Genomic DNA, 21,519 nt, shown 5'->3' with positions numbered 1-21,519 from the left:
CCCCCCCCGCTCCTCTGCCTGCCTCTCTGCTTATTCGTGATCTCTGTCAAATAAATAAATAAAATCTTAAAAAAAAAAAATCAGCCTGAGAGCCTCATATCAGTAGGTTTGGAGAGGATGCAATATTGTGTTCTCTGCAGTTCAGATGGCTTTTTTGGCAGATGAGATCTTTTTCACAAGCCAGAGCACATCTATTGTTTTTAATACTATTAAAGTTTTGTAGGACTGTTTTAAATTATTTACAGTTTAACCTTATTAATTCTGACTACTTAGAAAGAGGGCTAATCTTAACTAGAAAAATGTATGTTTATTTTAAAACTCTTAATAACAAGTTCAGCTGATTGTGTTCCCTTGAGGATGTCCTTGGAGGGCTTTTTTTCAGGAATCCTTAATTAGTATAAGTACTATTTGCAAGTAAATAGTTCTATTATTTTTTAATGATTCTCAGGAAAATATTGTTCTCTTCTGTTTAAAGAATTCTCTCTGTAATCTTTTCTCCAGAAAGAAATTAGGGTTATCTAAGCCAATGCTCCTCAAACTTTAGCATTCATCAGCCTTAGCTGTGAAAATGCAGATTTCTGGGGCCTGCCTCAGGGTTTCTGATTCAGTAGGTGTGCTGTGGGCCCAAGAATGCATGTTTCATTTTTTTTAAAAATTTTATTTATTTATTTGTCAGAGAGAGAGAGAGAGAGAGAGAGCGCACGTGCACAGGCAGACAGAGTGACAGCAGAGGCAGAGGGAGAAGCAGGCTCCCCGCCAAGCAAGGAGCCTGATGTGGGACTCGATCCTGGGACGCTGGAATCATGACCTGAGCTGAAGGCAGCGGCTTAACCAACTGAGCCACCCAGGCGTCCCAAGAATGCATGTTTCTAACAAGATCCTGAGTCTCCCCAATGGTGCTGGGCCGAGGGTCACACTTTTGAGAACCACCAACCTAAGCAGAGATGACCTTAAGTCATCTTAAGGGTCTGTATTTTGTCTTCCAAAATAGCTGCTAACCAAATCATGATAAATTTTGTATTGGTAAACTCTGAATGAATTAGCACAACTGTATAGAAGTTTATCACAGTACGTTATTTTTTGTTTTGAGCTTTCTTAAAAGAAAAAGTAAAGTTCTTTGTTTTATCTTGACAAATCAATTTCTTTAATATCCCCAAATCATCCTTACTCTGCTTTTAGTTTTGCTTTTATGAATTCTAGGTATGTTTTCTCAAAAGTATGGTCTGGTATATCTATGAGGTCAAAGTATTTTCATAGTAATAGGAAGATGTTGTGAGCCTGCTACTCTCATTTTCACAAGTGCTTCCAGTGTAATTTTCTAGAAACTGTGTGTCATTCATTGCTTTTATGTCTGACCAATGTATGAAGCAGATGTGAGGATTTTGCTGTCTTCTATGAAGTCAGCATTATAGATATTTACAAAAATATAAACAGTGCAACTCTTTTCATGAATTTTTTCTTTTGGAAAATGTGCTAATTTCATATTAAAATTGTTACTTATATTTATACAAGGGATTTATTGTTATTTGAAGGGATAAGTAAGCAAATTTTTAAGTGTTCTCGGTTGTAATATCTAACAATAAATATTGGTAGATATAACCCACATAAACAAAAGCCTTTTAGGATTCTCAAAATTTTTGAATCTATAAAGGGGTCCTGAGAATCCAAAGTTTAAGAACCACAGCTCAGAGGGTTTTTTTTTTAAATAAATTTAACATTTATCTATACAAATTTAAATTTGAGTGCCATGTTTTTAGGGCTGCTCAGAGGTTTTGGGGTTTTTCCCCCATTTTTTCTTTTTTTTTTAATTTAAATTCAATAATTAACATATAAGGTATTATTTATTTCAGGGATACAGGTCTGTGATTCATCAGTCTTATATAACACCCAGTGCTCATTACATCATGTGTTCTCCTTAATGTCCATCACCCAGTTACCCCATCCCCCCAACCCATTCCCCTCCAACAACCCTTTGCGTCTATGATTGAGAGTCTCTTATGGTTTGTCTCTTTCTCTGATTTTGTCTTGTTTCATTTTTTCCTCTCTTCTCCTATGATCTCTGCCTTGTTTCTTAAATTCCACATATCAGTGAGATCATATGATAATTGTCTTTCTCTGATTGACTGATTTCTCTTAGCATAATACTCTCTAGTTCCATCCATGTCATTGCAAATGGCAAGATTTCATTTTTTGATAGCTGCGTAGTATTCCATTGTGTGTGTGTGTGTGTGTGTGTGTGTGTGTGTGTGTGTACACATCACATCTGATTTATCCATTCATCTGTCAATGGACATCGGGGCTCTTTCTATAGTTTGGCTATTATGGACTTTGCTGCTATAAACATTGGGGTGCACATGCCCCTTTGGATCACTTCGTTCCTATCTTTAGGATAAATATCCAGTAGTGCAGTTGCTGGGTCACAGGGTATCTCTATTTTCAACTTTTTGAGGAAACTCCATACTGTTTTCCAGAGTGGCTGTACCATGTTGCATTCCCACCAACAGTGTAGGAGGGCTTCCCTTTCTCTGCATCCTCTGGAACACCTGTCATTTCCTGACTTGTTAATTTTAGCCATTCTGACTGGTGTGAGGTGGTATCTCACTATGGTTTTGATTGTATTTCCCTGATGCCAAGTGATGTTGAGCAATTCTTCATGTGTCTGTTGGCCATTTAGATATCTTCTTTGCAGAAATGTCTGTTCATGTCTTCTGCCCATTTCTTGATTAGGTTATTTGTTCTTTGGGTGTTAAGTTTGCTAAGTTCTTTATAGATTTTGGATACTAGCCCTTTATCCAATATGTCGTTTGCCTTTTGTTAGTTGCCTTTTGGGTTTTTTTTTTTTTTCACTCTTTACTTTGCTGCACAAAAGCTTTTTATCTTGATGAAGTTCCAATAGTTCATTTTTGCCTGTGTTTCTCTGGTCTTTGGAGATGTGTCTAGCAAGAATTTGCTGTGCCCAGGGTCAAAGAGGTTGCTGTCTGAGTTCTCCTCGAGAATTTTGATGGATTCCTGTCTCACATTTAGGTCTTCCATCCATTTTGACTCTATTTTTGTATATGGTGTAAGGAAGTGGTTCAGTTTCATTCTTTTGCCTGTGGCTATCCAATTTTCCCAACACCATTTGTTGAAGAGACTGTCTTTTTTTCACTGGATATTCTTTCCTGCTTTGTTGATGATTAGTTGACCATAGAGTTGAATGTCCATTTCTGAGTTCTCTGTTCTTTTCCATTTATCTGTGTGTCTGTTTTTGTGCCAGTACCATGCTGTCTTGATGATGACAGCTTTGTAATAGAGCTTGAAGTCTGGAATTGTCACACCACCAGCTTTGATTTTCTTTTTCAACATTCCTATGGCTATTTGGGGACTCTTCTGGTTCCATACAAATTTTAGGATTATTTGTTCCAACTCTGTGAAAAAAAGTTAATGGTATTTTGATAGGAATTGCATTGAATGTGTAGGTCGCTCTAGGTTGCATAGACATTTTCACAATATTTGTTCTAATCCATGAGCATGGAACATTTTTCCATTTCTTTGTGTCTTCCTTAATTTCTTTCATGAGTATTCTATGGTTTTCTGAGTATAGGTCCTTTGCCTCTTCAATTAGGTTTATTCCTGGATATCTTATGGTTTTGGGTGTAACTATAAATGGGACTGACTCCTTGATTTCTCTTTCTTCTGCTTAATTGTTGGTGTAAAGAAATGCAACTGATTTCTGTGCATTGATTTTATATCCTGCCACTTTACTGAATTCCTGTATGAGTTCTAGCAATTTTGGGGTGGGGTCTTTTGGGTTTTCCACATAGAGTATCATGTCATCTGCAAAGAGGGAGAGTATGACTTCTTCTTTGCCAATCCAGATGCCTTTTATTTCTTTTTGTTTGCTGATTGCTGAGGCTAGGATTTCTAGTACCGTGTTGAACAGCAGTGGTTACAGTGGACAGCCCTGCTGTGTTACTGACCTTAGGGGAAAGCCGTCCATTTTTTCCCATTGAGCATGATATTCTCTGTGGGTTTTTCATAGGTGGCTATTATGATATTGAAGTTTGTACCCTCCATCCCTACACTGTGAAGAGTTTTAATCAAGAAAGGATGCTGTTCTTGTCAAATGCTTTTTCTGAATCTGTTGAGAGAATCATATGGTTCTTGTCCTTTCTTTCATTTATGTATTGTATCACATTAATTGATTTGCAGTTGTTGAACCAACCTTGCAGCCCAAGAATAAATCCCACTTGGTCAGGGTGAATAATCTTTTTAAAGTAGTGTTAGATCCTCTTGGCTAGTTATTTTGGTGAGAATTTTACATCCATGTTCATCAGGGACATTGGTCTGTAATTCTCCTTTTTTTGTGGTCTTTGTCTGGCTTTAGGATCAAGGTAATGCTGGCCTCATAGAATGAGTTTGGAAGTTTTCCTTCTATTTTGATTTTTTGAAACAGCTTCAGAAGAGTAGGTATTAATTCTTCTTTAAATGTTTGGTAGAATTCCCCTGGGAAGCCATCTGGCCCTGGGCTCTTGTTTGTTGGGAGATTTTTGATTACTGCTTCAAATTCCTTGCTGGTTATGGGTCCGTTCAGGTTTTCTATTTCTTCCTGGCTTAGTTTTGATAGTTTATATGTCTCTAGGAATGCATCCCTTTCTTCCAGATTACCTAATTTGTTGGCATAAAGTTGCTTATAATATGGTCTTATAATTGTATTTCTTCAATGTTGGTTGTGATCTCCTCTTTTATTCATGATTTTATTAATTTGGGTCTTTTCTATTTTCTTTTTGATAAGTCAGGCCAGGGGTTTATCAATCTTCTTAATTCTTTCAAAGAACCAGATCCTAGTTTCATTGATCTGTTCTACTGTTTTTGTTTTGGATTTCTACTTCATTGATTTCTGCTCTAATCTTTATTATTTCTCTTCTCCTACTAGGTTTAGACTTCATTTGCCGTTCTTTCTCCAGCTCCTTTAGATGTCAGGATATGCTGTGCATTTGAGACCTTTCTCTTGAGAAAGGCCTATAGTGCTATATATTACCCTCTTAGGACAGCCTTTGCTGTATCCCACAGATTTTGAACAGTTGTGTTTTCATTTTCATTTGTTTATGTGAATTTTTTAAATTCTTCTTTTATTTCCTGGTTTACCCATTCATTCTTTAGTAGGATGCTCTTTAGCCTCCATGTATTTAAATTCTTTCCAACTTTTCTCTTGTGATTGAGTTCCAGTTTCAAAGCATTGTGGTCTGAAAATATGCAGGGAATGATCCCAATCTTTTGGTACCAGTTGAGACCTGATTTGTGACCCAGGGTGTGATCTGTTCTGGAGAATGTTCCATGTGCACTTAAGGAGAATGTGTATTCTGTTGCTTTGGGATGTAATGTTCTGAATATATCCATGATGGCCATCTGGTCCAGTGTGTCATTTAACACCTTTATTTCTTTGTTGATCTCTTGCTTAGATGATCTGTCCATTTCAATGAGAGAGGGTGTTAACATCCCCTACTATTATTGTATTATTGTTGATGAGTTTCTTTGATTTTTTTATTAATTGGTCTATATAATTGGCTGCTCCCATGTTAGGGGCATAGATATTTACAATTATTAGATCTTCTTGTTGAAAAGATACTTCAGTTATGATATGATGTCCTTCCTCATCTCTTATTACAGTCTTTGGCTTAAAATCTAGTTTTTCTGATATAAGGATTTCCATCCAGCTTTCTTTTGATGTCCATTAACATGATAAATCATTTTCCACCCCCTTCCTTTCAACCTGGAGGTGTCTTTGGGTCTAAAATGAGCCTCTTGCAATTAGCCTATCAATGGGTCTTGCTTTTTTATCTATTCTGATACCCTGTGTCTTTTGATTGGGGCATTTAGCCTATTTACATTCAGAGTAACTATTGAAAGATATGAATTTAGTGCCATTGTATTGCCTGTAAATTGTCTCTGTTCCTTTCTGGTCTGTGTTAGTTTTGGGCTCTCTCTTTGCTTAGATGACCCCTTTTAATATTTCTTGTAGGGTTCGTTTGGTGATCACAAATTCTTTTAGTTTCTGGTGTTTTTTTGGAAGCTTTTTAGCTCTCTATTTTCAGTGACATCCTAGCCAGATAAAGTATTCTTGGCTGCATATTTTTTCTTGTTTACCACCCTCGCTCAGAATTTTTAAGAGTTATATTTAATTCAGCATTTAAAGAGAGCAACCCAGATTCTTTATCTTTATCCTGACATGTCTGAATTGTGTACACATAGGATTCTAATTTGTTCCTGAACTGTTCACCTGGTGAAAAAAGCCTGAGTCCCCCAGATGTGAAAAGGACTTCTCAGCTGGTCTCCAAAATTCACAGTGTTCCGACTCTGATGGTAGGACTTCTCACATCCCAAGTAATTTTTAAAAATTCATATTTTTTATTGAGGGAGGGAGAAATATCGAGGTCAGACTAAACCAAAGAGGTAATCTAAAGACACAGAGTTAAGTTATGAGATCAAAAACTGGAAGAACCTTCATTTAATACTTTTCACATGTCCTAGAAACTCTATCAGAGCAGTAGTCTTGTCTGGCTGAGTCTGCTCCTAGTGATTGCTAAGTGTTCCTATCAGCAAGCTGCTCACCCAATCCAAAATTTAGCTTTGGGGCAGAGGGAGGGCAGTAGGGAGTTGTGTACATTGGTGGAATAAAGAACGAAGTTGGTGTCAGGTGAGTTCAAATCCTGCTTCACCACTTCCTGGCTGTGTGACTTGGCCAAGTGACTTTATGTTTATCAGCCTTAGCTTCCTCTTCCTAAGTAGGAGAAATGATACTTGCCACTGCCCTGGGAGGTGACAAGCACTGCATTTAACGAGAGAGCATATTACAGGGCATGGCCATATGCTAGCTTCTCAAATGAGCTATTATTTTTCGTCCTCTTCTATTAATGTCCATCTTTCTGATTTTTTTAAAGATTTTATTTATTATTTATTTGACAGACAGAAATCACAAGTAGGCAGAGAGGCAGGCAGAGAGAGAAGAAGGGAAGCAGGCTTCCTGCTGAGCAGAGAGCCCGATGCAGGACTCGATCTCAGGACCCTGGGATCATGACCTGAGCCGAAGGCAGAAGCTTTAACCCACTGAGCCACCCAAGCGCCCCTCTGATTTTTTTTTTAAATTGATTTGAGAGAGAGCAAGGAAGAGAGAGAGTATGAGCAAAGGGTAGGGGCAAAGGAGAGGAAGAAGCAGACTCCCCAATGAGCAGGGAGCCTGAAACAGAACTCATCCCAGGACCTGAGCCCAAGGCAGATGCTTAACCAACTGAGCCACCCGGATTCACCATTTCTTTGATCTTAAGTACAGTCATCTGAGCCAAAATTGGGGGGGCATGGTCTGTGATGTTCCTGACCCAACACAATGCTTATTTTTATTGAGTTTCAGCTAAAGTTTGTTGAACACTAGCATTTATTTAGTGCTAAAACTGAGCCAAGCATTTTATGCAGAAGATCACGAAGTGGTGGCCCACCGACTATATCCACCTGAAATTTTGTTTTTACACATGTGAGTCTGAATGTGGCACAGACTCTTCTTAGCTACAAACCTTCCCATCCCACTTTGTTCCTTTGAACATTTGCTTACTCACCATAAGGCTTGGTTCCCCACCCCCCACCTATGTCACTGGAGGCTGCTATTCTTTCTGCCTTATTTGCAGGCTGCTGCTTCTCTGTCACACCTCTTAAGGAAAAATGTGTCCTCAGCCCTCCTGTCAGTCTCATCCCACATCAAACAAACATCATGTTTGCTTGTTCTGGGTCTCCCACACCCACTAGAACGGAAGCCTTCAACATCAGAGACTTGGTACATTGTATGCCTTGTCCCTAAGATAGGTTGAACCCTTAATCAGCACTCAACCTGTCCTTGAAGACTGCTTCCTGCTTTTCATGGGTTATCTCCTTCAGTCCTTATACCATTCTTTATATCATCAGGCTTTTTTTTTTTAATGGAAAAAATAAAAATAAAATAAAAATAAATAAAACAATAAAATAAAATAAAACATGGAAAAACAAACTGAGGCTTAGATCAGTCAGGTTTCTTATCCAAAGTCTCACATAGGATGAAACAGCAGAACTCAGATACAAACTCAGGCAGTCCAACTAATGCACACATTTTTGACCCTGAGGTTATACATACAAATACCTTCATTCTGGGTACCCTTGAAATATCTGGAGTTTCAGTGTTGTTGAGGATATCTGGTTACTCTGGTGTCAGATAGAGCAATTTGGCTAAAGTTTGGATTTTTAAACTGACCAGGCTAGGCTAAGCAGGATGTATGTGTGAATGTGAAAGCATGTATTGTTATTATAGATGGGTATTAACTTCCCAGCGATTATACTAGTCTGTCCCAATAACAGCTTATATACATATGTGAATCTGTAAGAATTCTTTCCACACTAACCCTTTACTGGATGTCTTACGAGTAATTGAAGAATTGGGTTCAATATTTTATCTCTTTTGCTTTGGTCACTTATTCTGGAAATTTTGTGTGTGTGTTTTCTGTCTTCCCTTTAGCTTTACTGAAAACTTTTTAATACAGTTCTCAAACTGTTCCTCTTAGGACATCACCACTCCCGACGTTGAACATTTCAAAGAGAGTGAGAAAGTTAGTGATACGATGCTACAAAAATTGAAGCAGTTCCATCTTAAGAAGAAAAGTTTAGATAAAGAGGTACTGTATTTATTGTATCATGTTTGGTGAAGAAATCCAAGACAAAGATAACATCAAAGTATAAAGAAATTATGCAAATTTGGGATTTTTTTAAAAAGAGTTGTTTTGGGCAGGGCACTTGGGTAGCTCAGTTGGTTAAACATCTGACTCTTGGTTTCCACTCAGGACATAATCTCAGGGTCATGAGATTGAGACCCATGTCAGGCTTCTTGCTCAGCTTCCGGGTCTGCTTGAGATTCTCCCTCTCCCTCTGCCCCTCCTGCTCATTCTCTCTCTCTCTCTCTCTCTCTAAAATAAAATACGATAGCAAGATGTTAATTTGTGCCACTTTTAATGTGAGAGGAATACAGAAGTGGCAAGTTTATCAGTTAATGGAATAAAAACATCGTCAAATATGGGATCTTTGATTGTAGAAACAAATTCAGTCCGATGTTATGAGGAAATTATTTCTCTGAACTGAGGTGGATAGAAAATTTGTTATGGATACTCTGGGGAGTCTCTTTGTCTCCTAGCTAACCTGATGAAGGAATAACAGATACACAGAGAAAATACTGTCCTCCATTTCTTAAACCAACCCTCAAAAATAAGCCCCATTGAGGGTTGGAGCAGGATGTTACAGAAACACAATTTCAGATATTTGTGTTGTTTTGGTAAATTTACTGAAATATTGCCAGGTGAAATGATGTAGTGTCTGTAATTTGACTCCGTGAAGGGGATTGGAGGGAAGAGAGCATGGTCGGGGGTATAAATGATACATAATTGTCTACTAGCCATCAGTAGTTGAAGCTGGGTGATAATTACATGGAGGTCCATTCCATTCTTTTTCTGTTTTTTTAAATATTGGAAATTTTGGGGGTGCCTGGCTGGCTCAGTCAGGTAATGTCCAACTCTTGATTTCAGTTCAGGTTGTGATCTCAGGTTCATGAGATCGAGCCCCAAGCCCTGTGTAGGGCTCCACACTCAGCAGGGAGTTTGCTTTCCCCCCCCTCTCTCTCTCTCTCTCTCAAATAAATAAATAAATAAATCTTTGTAAAAATTAAAAACTAAAATAAATATTGGAAATAGTTCATAATAAAAATAATTCTGTGCATCACACTTTACCTCACTGATTTGGGGAGAAATATGAATACTGAATATTAAAATTTGTTGTCATTTTCATAAAGGAGCAAACGAACAAATAAGAGATGATTATAAATTACATCTAGGAAAAGTTGGTAGTTTTTTCCCCCCCCTTTAAAGAAGAATTCTGATAGCCTAACTGTGAAAACACCTGAATATTGGGATAAACTCCAGAGATCCCAAGCCCACCCTCAGGTTCCGTGATCTGCTAGGACCCGGTGATAGTCACAGCTATGTTTCACCATGAGAAGCTACAGAGCAAAGTCAGCAGAGGGAAAAGGGGCTTGGGGCACAGTCCCGAGGAAGCCAGATTCAAGCTGCCAAGAGCCCCTACCCAGTGGAGTCACACAAGATGCACTTCATTTTCCCAGCGAAGAGCTGTGATAATATGTGTGAAATTTTTACCAGGGTCTCATTAGAGACCCAGCACCCAGGGTTTTTACTGGGGGCTGCTCACATAGGCATGTCCCCCTAGTGTGTACCAAACTGGACCTTCCAGAAGGAAAGAGGCATTCAGTATAAACGACACGTTCTGTACAGATAGGTTAGGCACAACGAGCCATTCAGATTACAGAATGATGGCACTCCTCCTGCAATGCACATTCCCAGACGCCAGTCAGGGGGCAGCGTGATGAGCAGGCCTTCCTGAGGGGAGCAGTCTCTGATCTGCTGTGTGAACTTTCTTCTGCACAAGAGCTGTAAAAACAGTAGATCTTTGGAGACCAGGGACTAGACAGGGCATGGTTTGATGATTTTATTATCAATGTTATCGAATGTAGTTTTATTTCTTCTCCTTTTCTGAAATATAAAACGCTTTTTTCCTTAGCTATTAGAACATAAAGACAAAATCACAGCTTTTAGAGAGCTAATTGCAAAAGAAAAAGCATTTCAAGATCAGGTTTTTGAGGTGAGTTTAACATTTCCCATGTACTGTCTTTAACATGCAAAAATACGATTTCAAATATCTGTGTTCTCTTGGTATATTTGTCAAAATCCTTTTAGATCCAAGTTCTACACTTCTATTATTCTAGCCACTGAAGAGCTCTTTGATTGTTAAGCTTATAAAGTATTTATTATCAAATTTCCCAAGGAATGTGCAAGTATTGGAAGTGAGCACAAATGTATTTAATCTCAGTTTACAGGTTTTGATTCAGATGAAGCCACAAGTGCTGGAGATATACCCGTCTTACTGGGAACCAAACTGAATAGGTACCACAGTCTGAATGAAGAACCTGATTTCTTGATAAGAAAGACCTTTTGTTGATTTGCTGGCATTTTTATCCATAGCACCATTTTATTAACAAATTTAAGCCACCACCATTCTTACTATATCAGACTGTTCATTAAAACAGTCACATACTGGCACTGTGGCAGTATCATTCAACCATAAAAATATAGAATTAAAGTTTGCATTTTCAAGTTTTGAAATTTTACATCTTGTTCTACCTGACTCTTGTTTAGACTAATCAGATTTATTTCTTTCCAAATGCAGTAATCAAAAAAAGGGGTGCTGTTTTTCAGTGATTCAAACACATTTATGCTACCACCATTCTTTTTTTTAAGTTCATTTATTTATTTATTTATTTATAATCTCTACACCCAACATGGGGCTCTAACTCACAGTCCTCAGATCTAGAATTGCATACTCTTCCGACTGAGCCAGCCACCACCATTCTTAATTTATCAGTAGCTGTTTACAACAACTATGATTAAGGAGTACTTCGGGTAATAGTTCACTTTAGATGCTGTCTAAAGTTGAAGGCATCACTACAGAAAAGAAATGGTCATTATGTGATTTGATGGAGACGTTAGCTACTGCTGTGGTGGTGATCATTTTGCAGTACAGAATGTATGAAATCAGCATGCTGGACACCTTAAACTTACACAGTACTATGTGTCAGTTATATCTCAATAAAGCTGGAAAAAAATAAAGGCAGATGGAACAGGAAAAATATGTTATAAGAAAGTAAAAATGTGATCTTAGGGGCTGAGATCCTGGGGGTGGTTCAGTGGGTTAAAGCCTCTGCCTTCGGCTCAGGTCATGATCTCAGGGTCTTGGGATCGAGCCCCACTTCGCACTCTCTGCTCAGCAGGGACCCTGCTTCCCTTCCTTTCTGCCTGCCTCTCTGCCGACTTGTGATCTCTGTCAAATAAATAAATAAAATCTTTAAAAAAAAATGTGATCTTGGTATCTAGGTAGTTACAGAGTTGCAATCCAACTGGATCTCACATAAGAAAAGGTGATTAATTAATATAATTTATTTTTAATAGCAGTTAGAGAAGTCTACCATATTTCTAAATTGTTAAAAATTGGCATTCCGCAATAAATTCTTAGCATAACCATTCATCTTTGAGAGAGAAGAAAAAAATCCAATGTGGTGAGGGCTCAAAAGTTTCTCATAATTCACTATTCTTTTAAATTTAACAAGTAATTATTGACTTCTCACAAAAGGCTGAAAATGCTAGTCACTATGGGGGCAGAAGGCCAAATCAAACATGATCTCTGCTTCTAAGAAACCTGGAAAAGAAGATAAAATACATAAATAAGTGTTCACGAGGGATAAAAGGGAAGTTCCTTAAAAAGTGATACAGTGACCAGTGTCTAACAGGGGCAGTGTTTGTCTCATGATAAGCTCAGATGAGGAACAGATACTGTCCAAGTGGGGGAGTCATGCGACACCTTATGAAGGCAGTGGCAACTGGACTTTGAAGACTAATAAAATCTGAGCACAGGGAGATGAGAGGAGAGCCCTCAATCAATTCTGTCATTCATTAGTAGTTTCTGTGCTTTGGGCATAAAAGTCAATACAAGTGGACATTCCTCTTCCCAGCGGTGGGAGGCTGGAATGAGAAAGAGGACACAGCTAGAAGCATGTCAGACACACTATGTTGTTTCTAGTATGTGCCGCAGGCTACTTGTACAAACTGTCTCTCAGAAAAACCGAATAATTGATGAGGGAGGGAAAGCTCCTCACTGAAAAGGTAAGCTACTAAAAGCAGAAAAGAAAAGGGATCTTTTGGGGGCAATTATAATGGCTGCTAAAATCTTACATTCAAGACTGAGGGGGAGGTTTTCGCTTTTTGCCTTTTTTCTTTCTTTTTTTGAGAGAGAGTGAGTGTTGGTGGTGTTGAGGAAACAGAAGGAGAGGGAGAGAGAGAGAGAATTCCAAGCAGACTCCAGATCCAGCACAAAGCCTGATGCAGAACTCAATGTGAGGTTCAGTCTCACCACCCTGAGTTCATGACCCGAGCCAAAATCAAGAATCGGATGCTTAACCGACTGAGCCAGCCAGGCGCCCCTGAGGGGAGCTTTTAATGAATGGGTCAATCTGACAAGCTCCTGAGCTTGTTAATCAATCTCAAGCCACTAAAGGTGAGCCACGCACACCCCCTGATGTGATGCAAGAGGACAGGCACAGCAGATCTATGAAGTCTTCTCACCAAAACAGCTGGATCCGAAAGCCGACTTCTAGACTGAACTATCCTGACCGTGGATAAATATAGATGACACCATGATAACAAATCCAGAGTGGAGAAGATTTGCATCAGCAAATACTTGGCACAAGAAAAGGGAGGGAGAGGAAAGGAATAGTTGGTATCGACAGTGGAGACAACGAACACATCAACCAAATGTGTGTGACACCTGTGTAGGTCCTGATTCGAACAAACCTACTCTAAAAAGGTATTTGTCAGAGAGCAGAAAAAGGAACACATTCTGATATTAGAGAATATTAATATTTTAATATCATTAATTTTAATATTGATATTGTGCTTTTAGTTAATTTTTTTAAGTTTTATTTATATAATATAATACCCAATGCAGGGCTGGAACTCACAGCCCCTGAAATCAAGAACTGTATACTTCTCTGACTGAGCCAGCCAGGCACCCAAGTATCATTGTGTTTTTAAAACCCCTTATGTGTTACATATAGAAAAGTATTTATGAGTGAATTAATAGGATGTTTAATTTTGCTTTATTTTTTTCTCAATTTAAATTCAACTAATTAACATATAATGTATTACGAGTTTCAGAGGTAGAGTTCAGTGATTCCTCATTTTTTTTTTTTAAAGCTTGGGTATAAGTGATAAGGGTAGCAGCCAGTATAGCTTCTTAGTTCTGTTTTTTTTGTTTTGTTTTGTTTTATTTTTAGATCACTTGTCAGAGAGAGAGCACACAAGCACAAGCAGGGGGAATGGCAGGCAGAGGGAGAAGCAGGCTCCCAGCCAAGCAGGGAGCTGAATGGCAGATTTGATCCCAAGACCCTGGGATCACGACCTGAGCCGAAGGCAGACACCCAATTGACTGAGCCACCCAGGCATCCCTCATCATTCTCATATAATACCCAATGCTCATTATATCACATGCCCTCCTTAATATACATCACCTATGATTAAGAGTCTCTTACGATTTTTCTCCCTTTCTGATTTCGTCTTGTTTTATTTTTCCCTCCCTCCCCCTATGATCTTCTGCACATATAAGTGAAACCATATGATAATTGTCTTTCTCTGATTGACTTATTTTGCTTAGCATCATACCCCCTCGTTCCACCCACAGTATTGCAAAAATGGCAGGATTTTATTTTTTTTGATGGCTGAGTATTCCATTGTAGATATATACCACATCATATTTATTCATTCATCTGTCAGTGGACATCTGAGCTCTTTCCATAGTTTGGCTATTGTGGTCATTGCTGCTATAAACACTGGGGTGCACGTCCCCCTTCAGTTCACTACATTCATATCTTTAGGGTAAATACCCATTAGTGCAGTTGCTGGGTCATAGGGTAGCTCTGTTTTCAACTTTTTGAAGAACCTCCTTATTGTTTTCCAGAGTGGCCACACCAGCTTGCATTCTCACCAACAGTGTAGGAGGGCTCCCCTTTCTCCGCATCCTCGCCAGCATCTGTCGTTTCCTGACTTGTTAATTTTAGCCATTCTGACTGGTGTGAGGTGGTATCTCATTGTGGTTTTGATTTGTATTTTCCTGATGCCAAGTGATGCGGAGCATTTTTTCCTGTGTCTGTTGGCCATCTGGATGTCTTCTTTGAAGAAATGTATGGTCATATCTTCTGCCCATTTCATGATTGGGTTATTTGTTCTTTGGATGTTGAGTTTGGTAAGTTCTTTATAGATTTTAGATACTAGCCCTTTATCTGAAGTCATTTGCTAGTATCTTCTCCTATAGAGTGGGTAGGTTTGCTTTTAAATACTCCAGGGAAATGAAAACATGGCAGAATTGGGGAGGTGGGAGGTTGGAGACAGATGAAAAGACGATGGAAAAATATTGATAATTGTTGAAGTTAAGTGATGGACACACAGTGCTTCATTATTTGCTCTACTTTTGTATGTGTTTGGAATTTTCCGAAGAGTTTTTGAAATGCAGAAGCGTGCTCCAGAAGGCTCATTTCTCATTCTCTAAGGAGCTCTAGGCCAGCAAGACGTGGTCTGCTAGAGCAAAATTAGATGGCTTATGTGTCCTTTACTATTGTCATGTGCTTATCTCATGGCCCTTCTGACCCCTTGCTTTTGGTTCTTCACAATTCTGAACTTCCTGTTCCTTTCACCTTCTGACCTCCTCCAGCTTGAGATAGGGTCTTTGACCCCAGCTGCACCTACTGCTGGGCTCTAATAACACCGCGGGTATTTAACTGTCAGGGACAAAAATGTCTCCTGATCCTAGGTGCCTTGGATAAAGTACACCGAAGTCAGGGATTTGGTCAGAGTGAACAGACGAGAGTCTAGTTAACAGTGCTGTGGTTTAGGGTTCAGGTTAGGCTAATAATAATGATTCCTCAAGGTCCTCCTAGAGCCCATCTTCAGTAAAATAGTAATCTTTTTATAAAAATAAAATTTTTTAGGGGTACCTGGGTGGCTCGTCAGTTAAGCATCTGCCTTCAGCTTAGGTCATGATCCCAGGATCCTGGGATGCAGTCCCCACTCAGCAGGGAGCCTGCTACTCCCTCTTTCTCTGTAGCTTCCCAGCTTGTACGCACTCTTTCTCTGTCAAATCAATAAATAAAATCCTGGAGCGCCTGGGTGGCTCAGTGGGTTAAAGCCTCTGCCTTCGGCTCAGGTCATGATCTCAGGATCCTGGGATGGAGCCCCAGATCGGGCTCTCTGCTCAGCGGGGAGCCTGCTTCCCCCTTCTTTCTCTGCCTACTTGTGATCTCTCTATGTCAAATAAATAAATAAAACCCTTAAAAAATAAAATAAAATATTTGAAACCGGTAATATAGAAGATATCCTTTAACTGTTATTATATAATAGTTGAAGATTAAAAAAAACATATACTTCACTATACTTTACTATGTATATATACACACTTCACTACACAGACACACTCACACAGACTTTACTATAGTATTCTCTGCATTACATAAAGCATTTAATTTATTATTTTAATAGTCTTCACAGTTAGATGTTTATTTCTAGTCAAGGAAATACTTAGAAGGTAGCAGATTATTTTCATGTTCATCTCCTATAATCATAAAATAAGGAAACAAATATGATGTAAGACAGAAAATTACTACTCTAGGAAAAATGTTCTAAGGGAGACAAAAGAAACGGTCACAACCCAGTGTCTTATGGTTCCTCTGAGTATTAAACATACCCCACAGTTCCTGGGTTTGGACACAGTATTCCCTTGAGCAAGCTTTAGAGTTTAGTGGGCTTCTCTGCCACTGAGCAGCCTCCTGAGGAAGACAGTGGGCTCACTTGAACTCCAGCCACACAGATGAGATGGCTGTCCAGTCAGGTCCAACGCGTGCTCCTCGGTTTCCACAGGAAGATGTCAACCTTACCAACTGTTTCCTTGCTCTCTCAAGCACCCTGGGCACTTATTTTATCAAGGGATGCTAAGTCCCCATTGCCATGTCCCAGGACTAGGGTGTAAGATCTTTGGGCGGCCATTACTGTGCCTACCACACCCTATTCCTCAAATTTCTGGCTTCAGTTTTCCTAAATCCTATTCTGACGCTGGTGTAAGAACCAATGCTTGCACTACGGACCCTTGTTGTGGGATCTGACATCAGCCTATTTGCTGACCAACTCAGAGTTTGTTTAAGAACTTGTCATCCCCGAAGGATTGTCTGTGCCACCATCTCACGGCTCTCGGAGTCATGCACAGTAGGAAACACAGTTCACTTCTTGGGTCAGATACGTATGTACCCCTACACAGAAGAAACACTTGTTTTTTATTCTTCTATTTCATGTCTTTGTGTTGGTCATAAATTCATTTCACTGCTTAATAAGGAGTCACAAACTGGGTCATGATTATTCTCAGCTGCTGTGTGGAACATGCTGGCTTGGCCTTCACAGAATTGCTTTTCCCAAGCGGTGGTTGGTGCTATGCCCTCAGCAATCCTAGGAAACCCCTTTCTCCATTTCTTACAGAGATTATTGTTTCACTTAGTGCCATGGGGATAAGAGCTTCCTTTGAGAAAACAAATGTGTTTCCATGACATTAATAATGAAAACCATGTCAATGACCAGATTTCAGTTTTGCTTTATCCAAAGGGAAATTCAATCAATCAATCAATCAATCAGCCAGCCTTTAGATGTCCCAGTCTCCTAGGCCATTCATAACAATGATAGATAGATCTACTGTTCTGGTGAAATGTTATTTCTACATTGACACACTTTCTCTCTTAAGTTGACAAGAGCAGAGTGTAAGATAGCCCCATATGAGGAAAAAGTATTAATGGAAGCAAAAGAAAATTTTTTTTTTCTTAGGAAACCTGGAATTATGAACTAGATAGAGCCAAATAGCTTGACTGTATCACCAGGCCACTTGTACCCCTCATCACAAAAGATCTCAGTGATCCTCGTAGAGTGGTGTGTGGTAGGCATAGTAATGGCTGCCCAAAGATCTCCACACCCTAGTCCTAGGACAAAGCAATGGGGACTTTGCATCCCTTAATAAAATAAGAAATCTAGGCACTTATGGCAAAAAGATTTTGCAGATGGGATTAAATCAAGGACCTTGAGATATGGAGATAGACTATCCTGAATTATCAGGTTGGGTCCAATCCAATCTCATGCATCCAGCCCTGTCTGAGAGAGATAGGACTGAAGAATGTAAGGGACACAACATTGCTGGCTTTGAAGATGAGGAAAGGGAACCACAAGCCAAGGAATGTGGGCAGCCTTCAGAAGCTGGAAAATCTCCCAAAAGCCTTCAGAAAGGAACACAGACCTGCTGAGGCTTAACTTTAGCCAAAGGAGGAGACCCCTGTCAGACTTCTAACGTACAGAACTGTAGATAATAAATTTATGTTAGTGTAAGCCACTAAGTTTATGGTTTCTTACAGCACCAATAAAAAACTAATACAAAATGTGTTGACCTTATTTATTTTAGCAATCTGAATTTCAGTGCCTCATATTAGAGTAGTTCATACCTTATTAACTTGGAACTAAGTCTACAAATCTAGAACATGGGGGAGGGGCATAGCAGGGACCCAACCTAGGAAACCTTCTGCTGGAGGACTTCATGACTGAACATGAACACCTGGACTGAGGGCCCCTCAGCCAGCTCTGGCAGCCAGCTGGCTTCTCCACCTCTCACTCCACCGCTCAGTGCCACGTCCACACATCATGGAAATCAGCTTTCCAAGAGAACTTCCTGCTGTGCTCTGGTCAAGTGTACATTGCTGTGGACAGGGCCAGACATGGGTACTCTTCCTCTGCCTTACTCAACCCTACCCTTGGAACCTGCTGCTTTCAGATGATTGTCAAGGCCCATCCCCCCTGCCGTGGGTCTGCCTCTGCGCCAGGCACACGTGGGCAGATGCCATGGGAGGGGAGGTGCTGGGGAGATGGGAGAGCACACCACTGCTCCTGCTGTCAGCCCTCATGCACCCTGGGGTGAGGAGGTCTTGCTGGACCTTATGTAAGTGCTTTGATGCTATCTTAAAAAGTATTTATTTTAAACATTTCACAACAAACCATGTAAAATATAATAAATAGACGGGTACTTACTGTCCAGATAAAGAAATGAAATGTGAATATAGGTGAAGCCCTCTATGTCCTTCTCCAGTTGCATTTTTCTCCCCTCCACCCAGTGGTAACCATTATCCTGAATTTAGTGTTTACCTTTACCATGCATGTCTGTATTTCCTGCTTACATATTTATCTTTAAACGACGTGCATATCGTTTTGCCTGTCGTCTTTACTGCATCTTATATATCCTTTCCTGAATTCCACCCCCCAATCTTATAACTGCAAGATTCTTTGGTGTGATAGGTGTAGATGTAACTTACCCTTTTCCATGCCTTTGTAGCATTTTGACATATGAATAAATCATAGCTCACACTAGAACATTTCAGATACATCCAGTCTTTGTCCACACATTTTTACAGACTTGAAATCATACTGTATGTAAACTCTTGAGTTTTGCTTCAGTTAAGTATCACACATTTTTACATGTTCATGCTATCCTTAGAAATTGTCTATAGAGTATATATAATTTTCAGTGACTCAGTAGTCTCTTCAATAAATGGTGCAGGGTAAACTGGACAGCTATATGTAGAAGAATGAAACTCGACCATTCTCTTACACCGTACACAAAGATAAACTCAAAATGGATAAAAGACCTCAACGTGAAACAGGAATCCATCAGAATCCTAGAGGAGAACATAGGCAGTAACCTCTTCCGTATCAGCCACAGCAGCTTCTTTCAAGATATGTCTCCAAAGGCAAAGGAAACAAAAGCGAAAATGAATTTTTGGGACTTCATCAAGACCATAGAGTGAAAATAAAATATTTTTTTTTTAGCCCTTCCCCTTGTTGGATATTTGAGTTATTTTTACTTTTACCTGGAGAAGTTTTTCCTTTGTATTATTTCCTTAGAATAAATTATCGAAGTGGGATTACTGCTTTTAAAGCTATAAATAAGCATGTGGATCTTTATGTACACTATCAACTGAATTTTCAAAAGACTTAAACTTTACCTTGCAGGTAGCAGTGTGTTTGTGGTACTATTTCACCAAAACCTTGCAGTATTAAATAATTATCACTGAAATTTTTCTAGACAATTGGCCTTTTACTTTATACTTGCAGTAAGATGGAATGTTTTCCAATATATTGCTTTTTCCATTATATCTGTGGGATGGTCTCACCTGTAGATTTTAATATATGTGGAGTTTAATAATTGTCATTTAACACAGGTTTCAACACATACGATATATTTTCAAGGAATAAGAGTTATGATAGAATTAATAATATCCACTATGTGCAGATTTCACACCACCTTCCAAGCCATAGTGTTTTAAATTTGTACAATACCTATACCTGGGCCTAATACCCATCTAAAGATTTTTTGCTTTATCTTCAATTTAGCTTGTCCCCAAATCTGATTTCTCTTTTACCTTCACTTAGTTATGGTGACTGTCTGGGGAGGCTGAAGGGGTGGCAGTAGGGGGAGGAGTTCCCCAGTGAGAGCTGAGATCCTCACTGGGGGCAGCAGAGGATGCCAAAATCAAAGAACTAAGACTAAACAGGGCCAAAACCATGCACAAATGTCATGTGAAAGGCCTAGAAGGGAAGCCACAAGAATTACTGACCAAACTGGGGGGGTGGGGCAGTGGCTCCAGGCGTAGATAGTATCTATGGATCCAGAAATTTAGGGTCAGGTAGAATAGAGCCCAGGGCTCATATATCTTGCCATCTTTTTTTTTTTTTTAAAGATTTTATTTAGTTAGTTGACAGAGAGAGATCACAAGTAGACAGAGAGGCAGGCAGAGAGAGAGAGAGGGAAGCAGGCTCCCTGCTGGGCAGAGAGCCCGATGTAGGACTTGATCCCAGGACCCTGAGATCATGACCTGAGCCGAAGGCAGCAGCTTAACCCACCGAGCCACCCAGGCGCCCTTGCCATCTTTTTTTTAAAGCTTATATTTATTCATTTGACAGAGGGCATGCACAAGCAGGGAGAGCAGGAGAGGGAGAGGGAGACAAGCAGACTCACCACTGAGTAGAGAGCCCAATGCAACTCAGGGTTCAATCCCAGGACCATGGGTTCATGACCTGGCAGAAGGCAAACGCTTAACAGACTGAGCCACCAGGTGCCTCTACCTCCTGCCATTTATTTTTTAAAGATTTTATTCACTTATTTGACAGAGATTACAAGCAGACAGAGAAGCAGGCAAAGAGAGAGGAAGGGAAGCAGGCTCCCCGCTGAGCAGAGAGCCCGACACGGGGCTGGATCCCAGGACCCCGGGACCATGACCCGAGCAGAAGGCAGAGACTTTAACCCACTGAGCCACCCAGGGACCCCATACCTCCTGCCATTTTAAGCCAAGTACATAGAAAGCCACCTTACTAATGTTCAGTTTCTCTCCCTTCATTCAAATCTACTTTCTTTTGGTGGAGACTTGGTGTGGGTTCAGAGTTCCTAGCATTTAGCTCTGAAGCATTACAACAGCTCTGTGACATCAAGAGAAAGACATGACATCAAAGGAAAGCTTTCATTAATATTAGTCAAATAGTCACATTCAACGTTATTTTCTATTATCTTCCTTTACCAAAGAGAAATGTTGCCACCCCCACACCCTTTAAATTATTGCTTAAATATTACTTTACATATTAAAAAGTACTTTTTGGTATGTTTTCATGAAGATGTTTTAGACTTTTTCGGTAATTTGACTCAAGTGCACTGTCTTCTACAACTTTCCTATTTTGGAATTTTTTTTTAAGCTTTAGAATTTGAGCTCTTAATGAAAAGGCAAGCCACAGA

At 39.6% G+C, this 21,519-nt stretch overlaps 1 protein-coding gene across 1 annotated transcript in view; it reads left to right on the top strand.

The window, feature by feature from the left end:
- Positions 1-21,519, top strand: part of CAGE1 (cancer antigen 1) — a 48,833-nt gene that overhangs the window by 12,993 nt on the left and 14,321 nt on the right. Inside the window, exons 6-8 of the mRNA XM_032861524.1 lie at positions 6,232-6,363; positions 8,562-8,672; positions 10,618-10,698. Coding sequence (XP_032717415.1) covers positions 6,232-6,363; positions 8,562-8,672; positions 10,618-10,698 — 324 coding nt within the window. The remainder of the gene's footprint in view (positions 1-6,231; positions 6,364-8,561; positions 8,673-10,617; positions 10,699-21,519) is intronic.

Source organism: Lontra canadensis, unplaced genomic scaffold, assembly GCF_010015895.1.
Source record: "Lontra canadensis isolate GAN:19392208 unplaced genomic scaffold, GSC_riverotter_1.0 scaffold21, whole genome shotgun sequence".
NCBI lineage: Eukaryota > Metazoa > Chordata > Mammalia > Carnivora > Mustelidae > Lontra > Lontra canadensis.
This window is presented reverse-complemented; position numbering and strand designations above follow the sequence as displayed.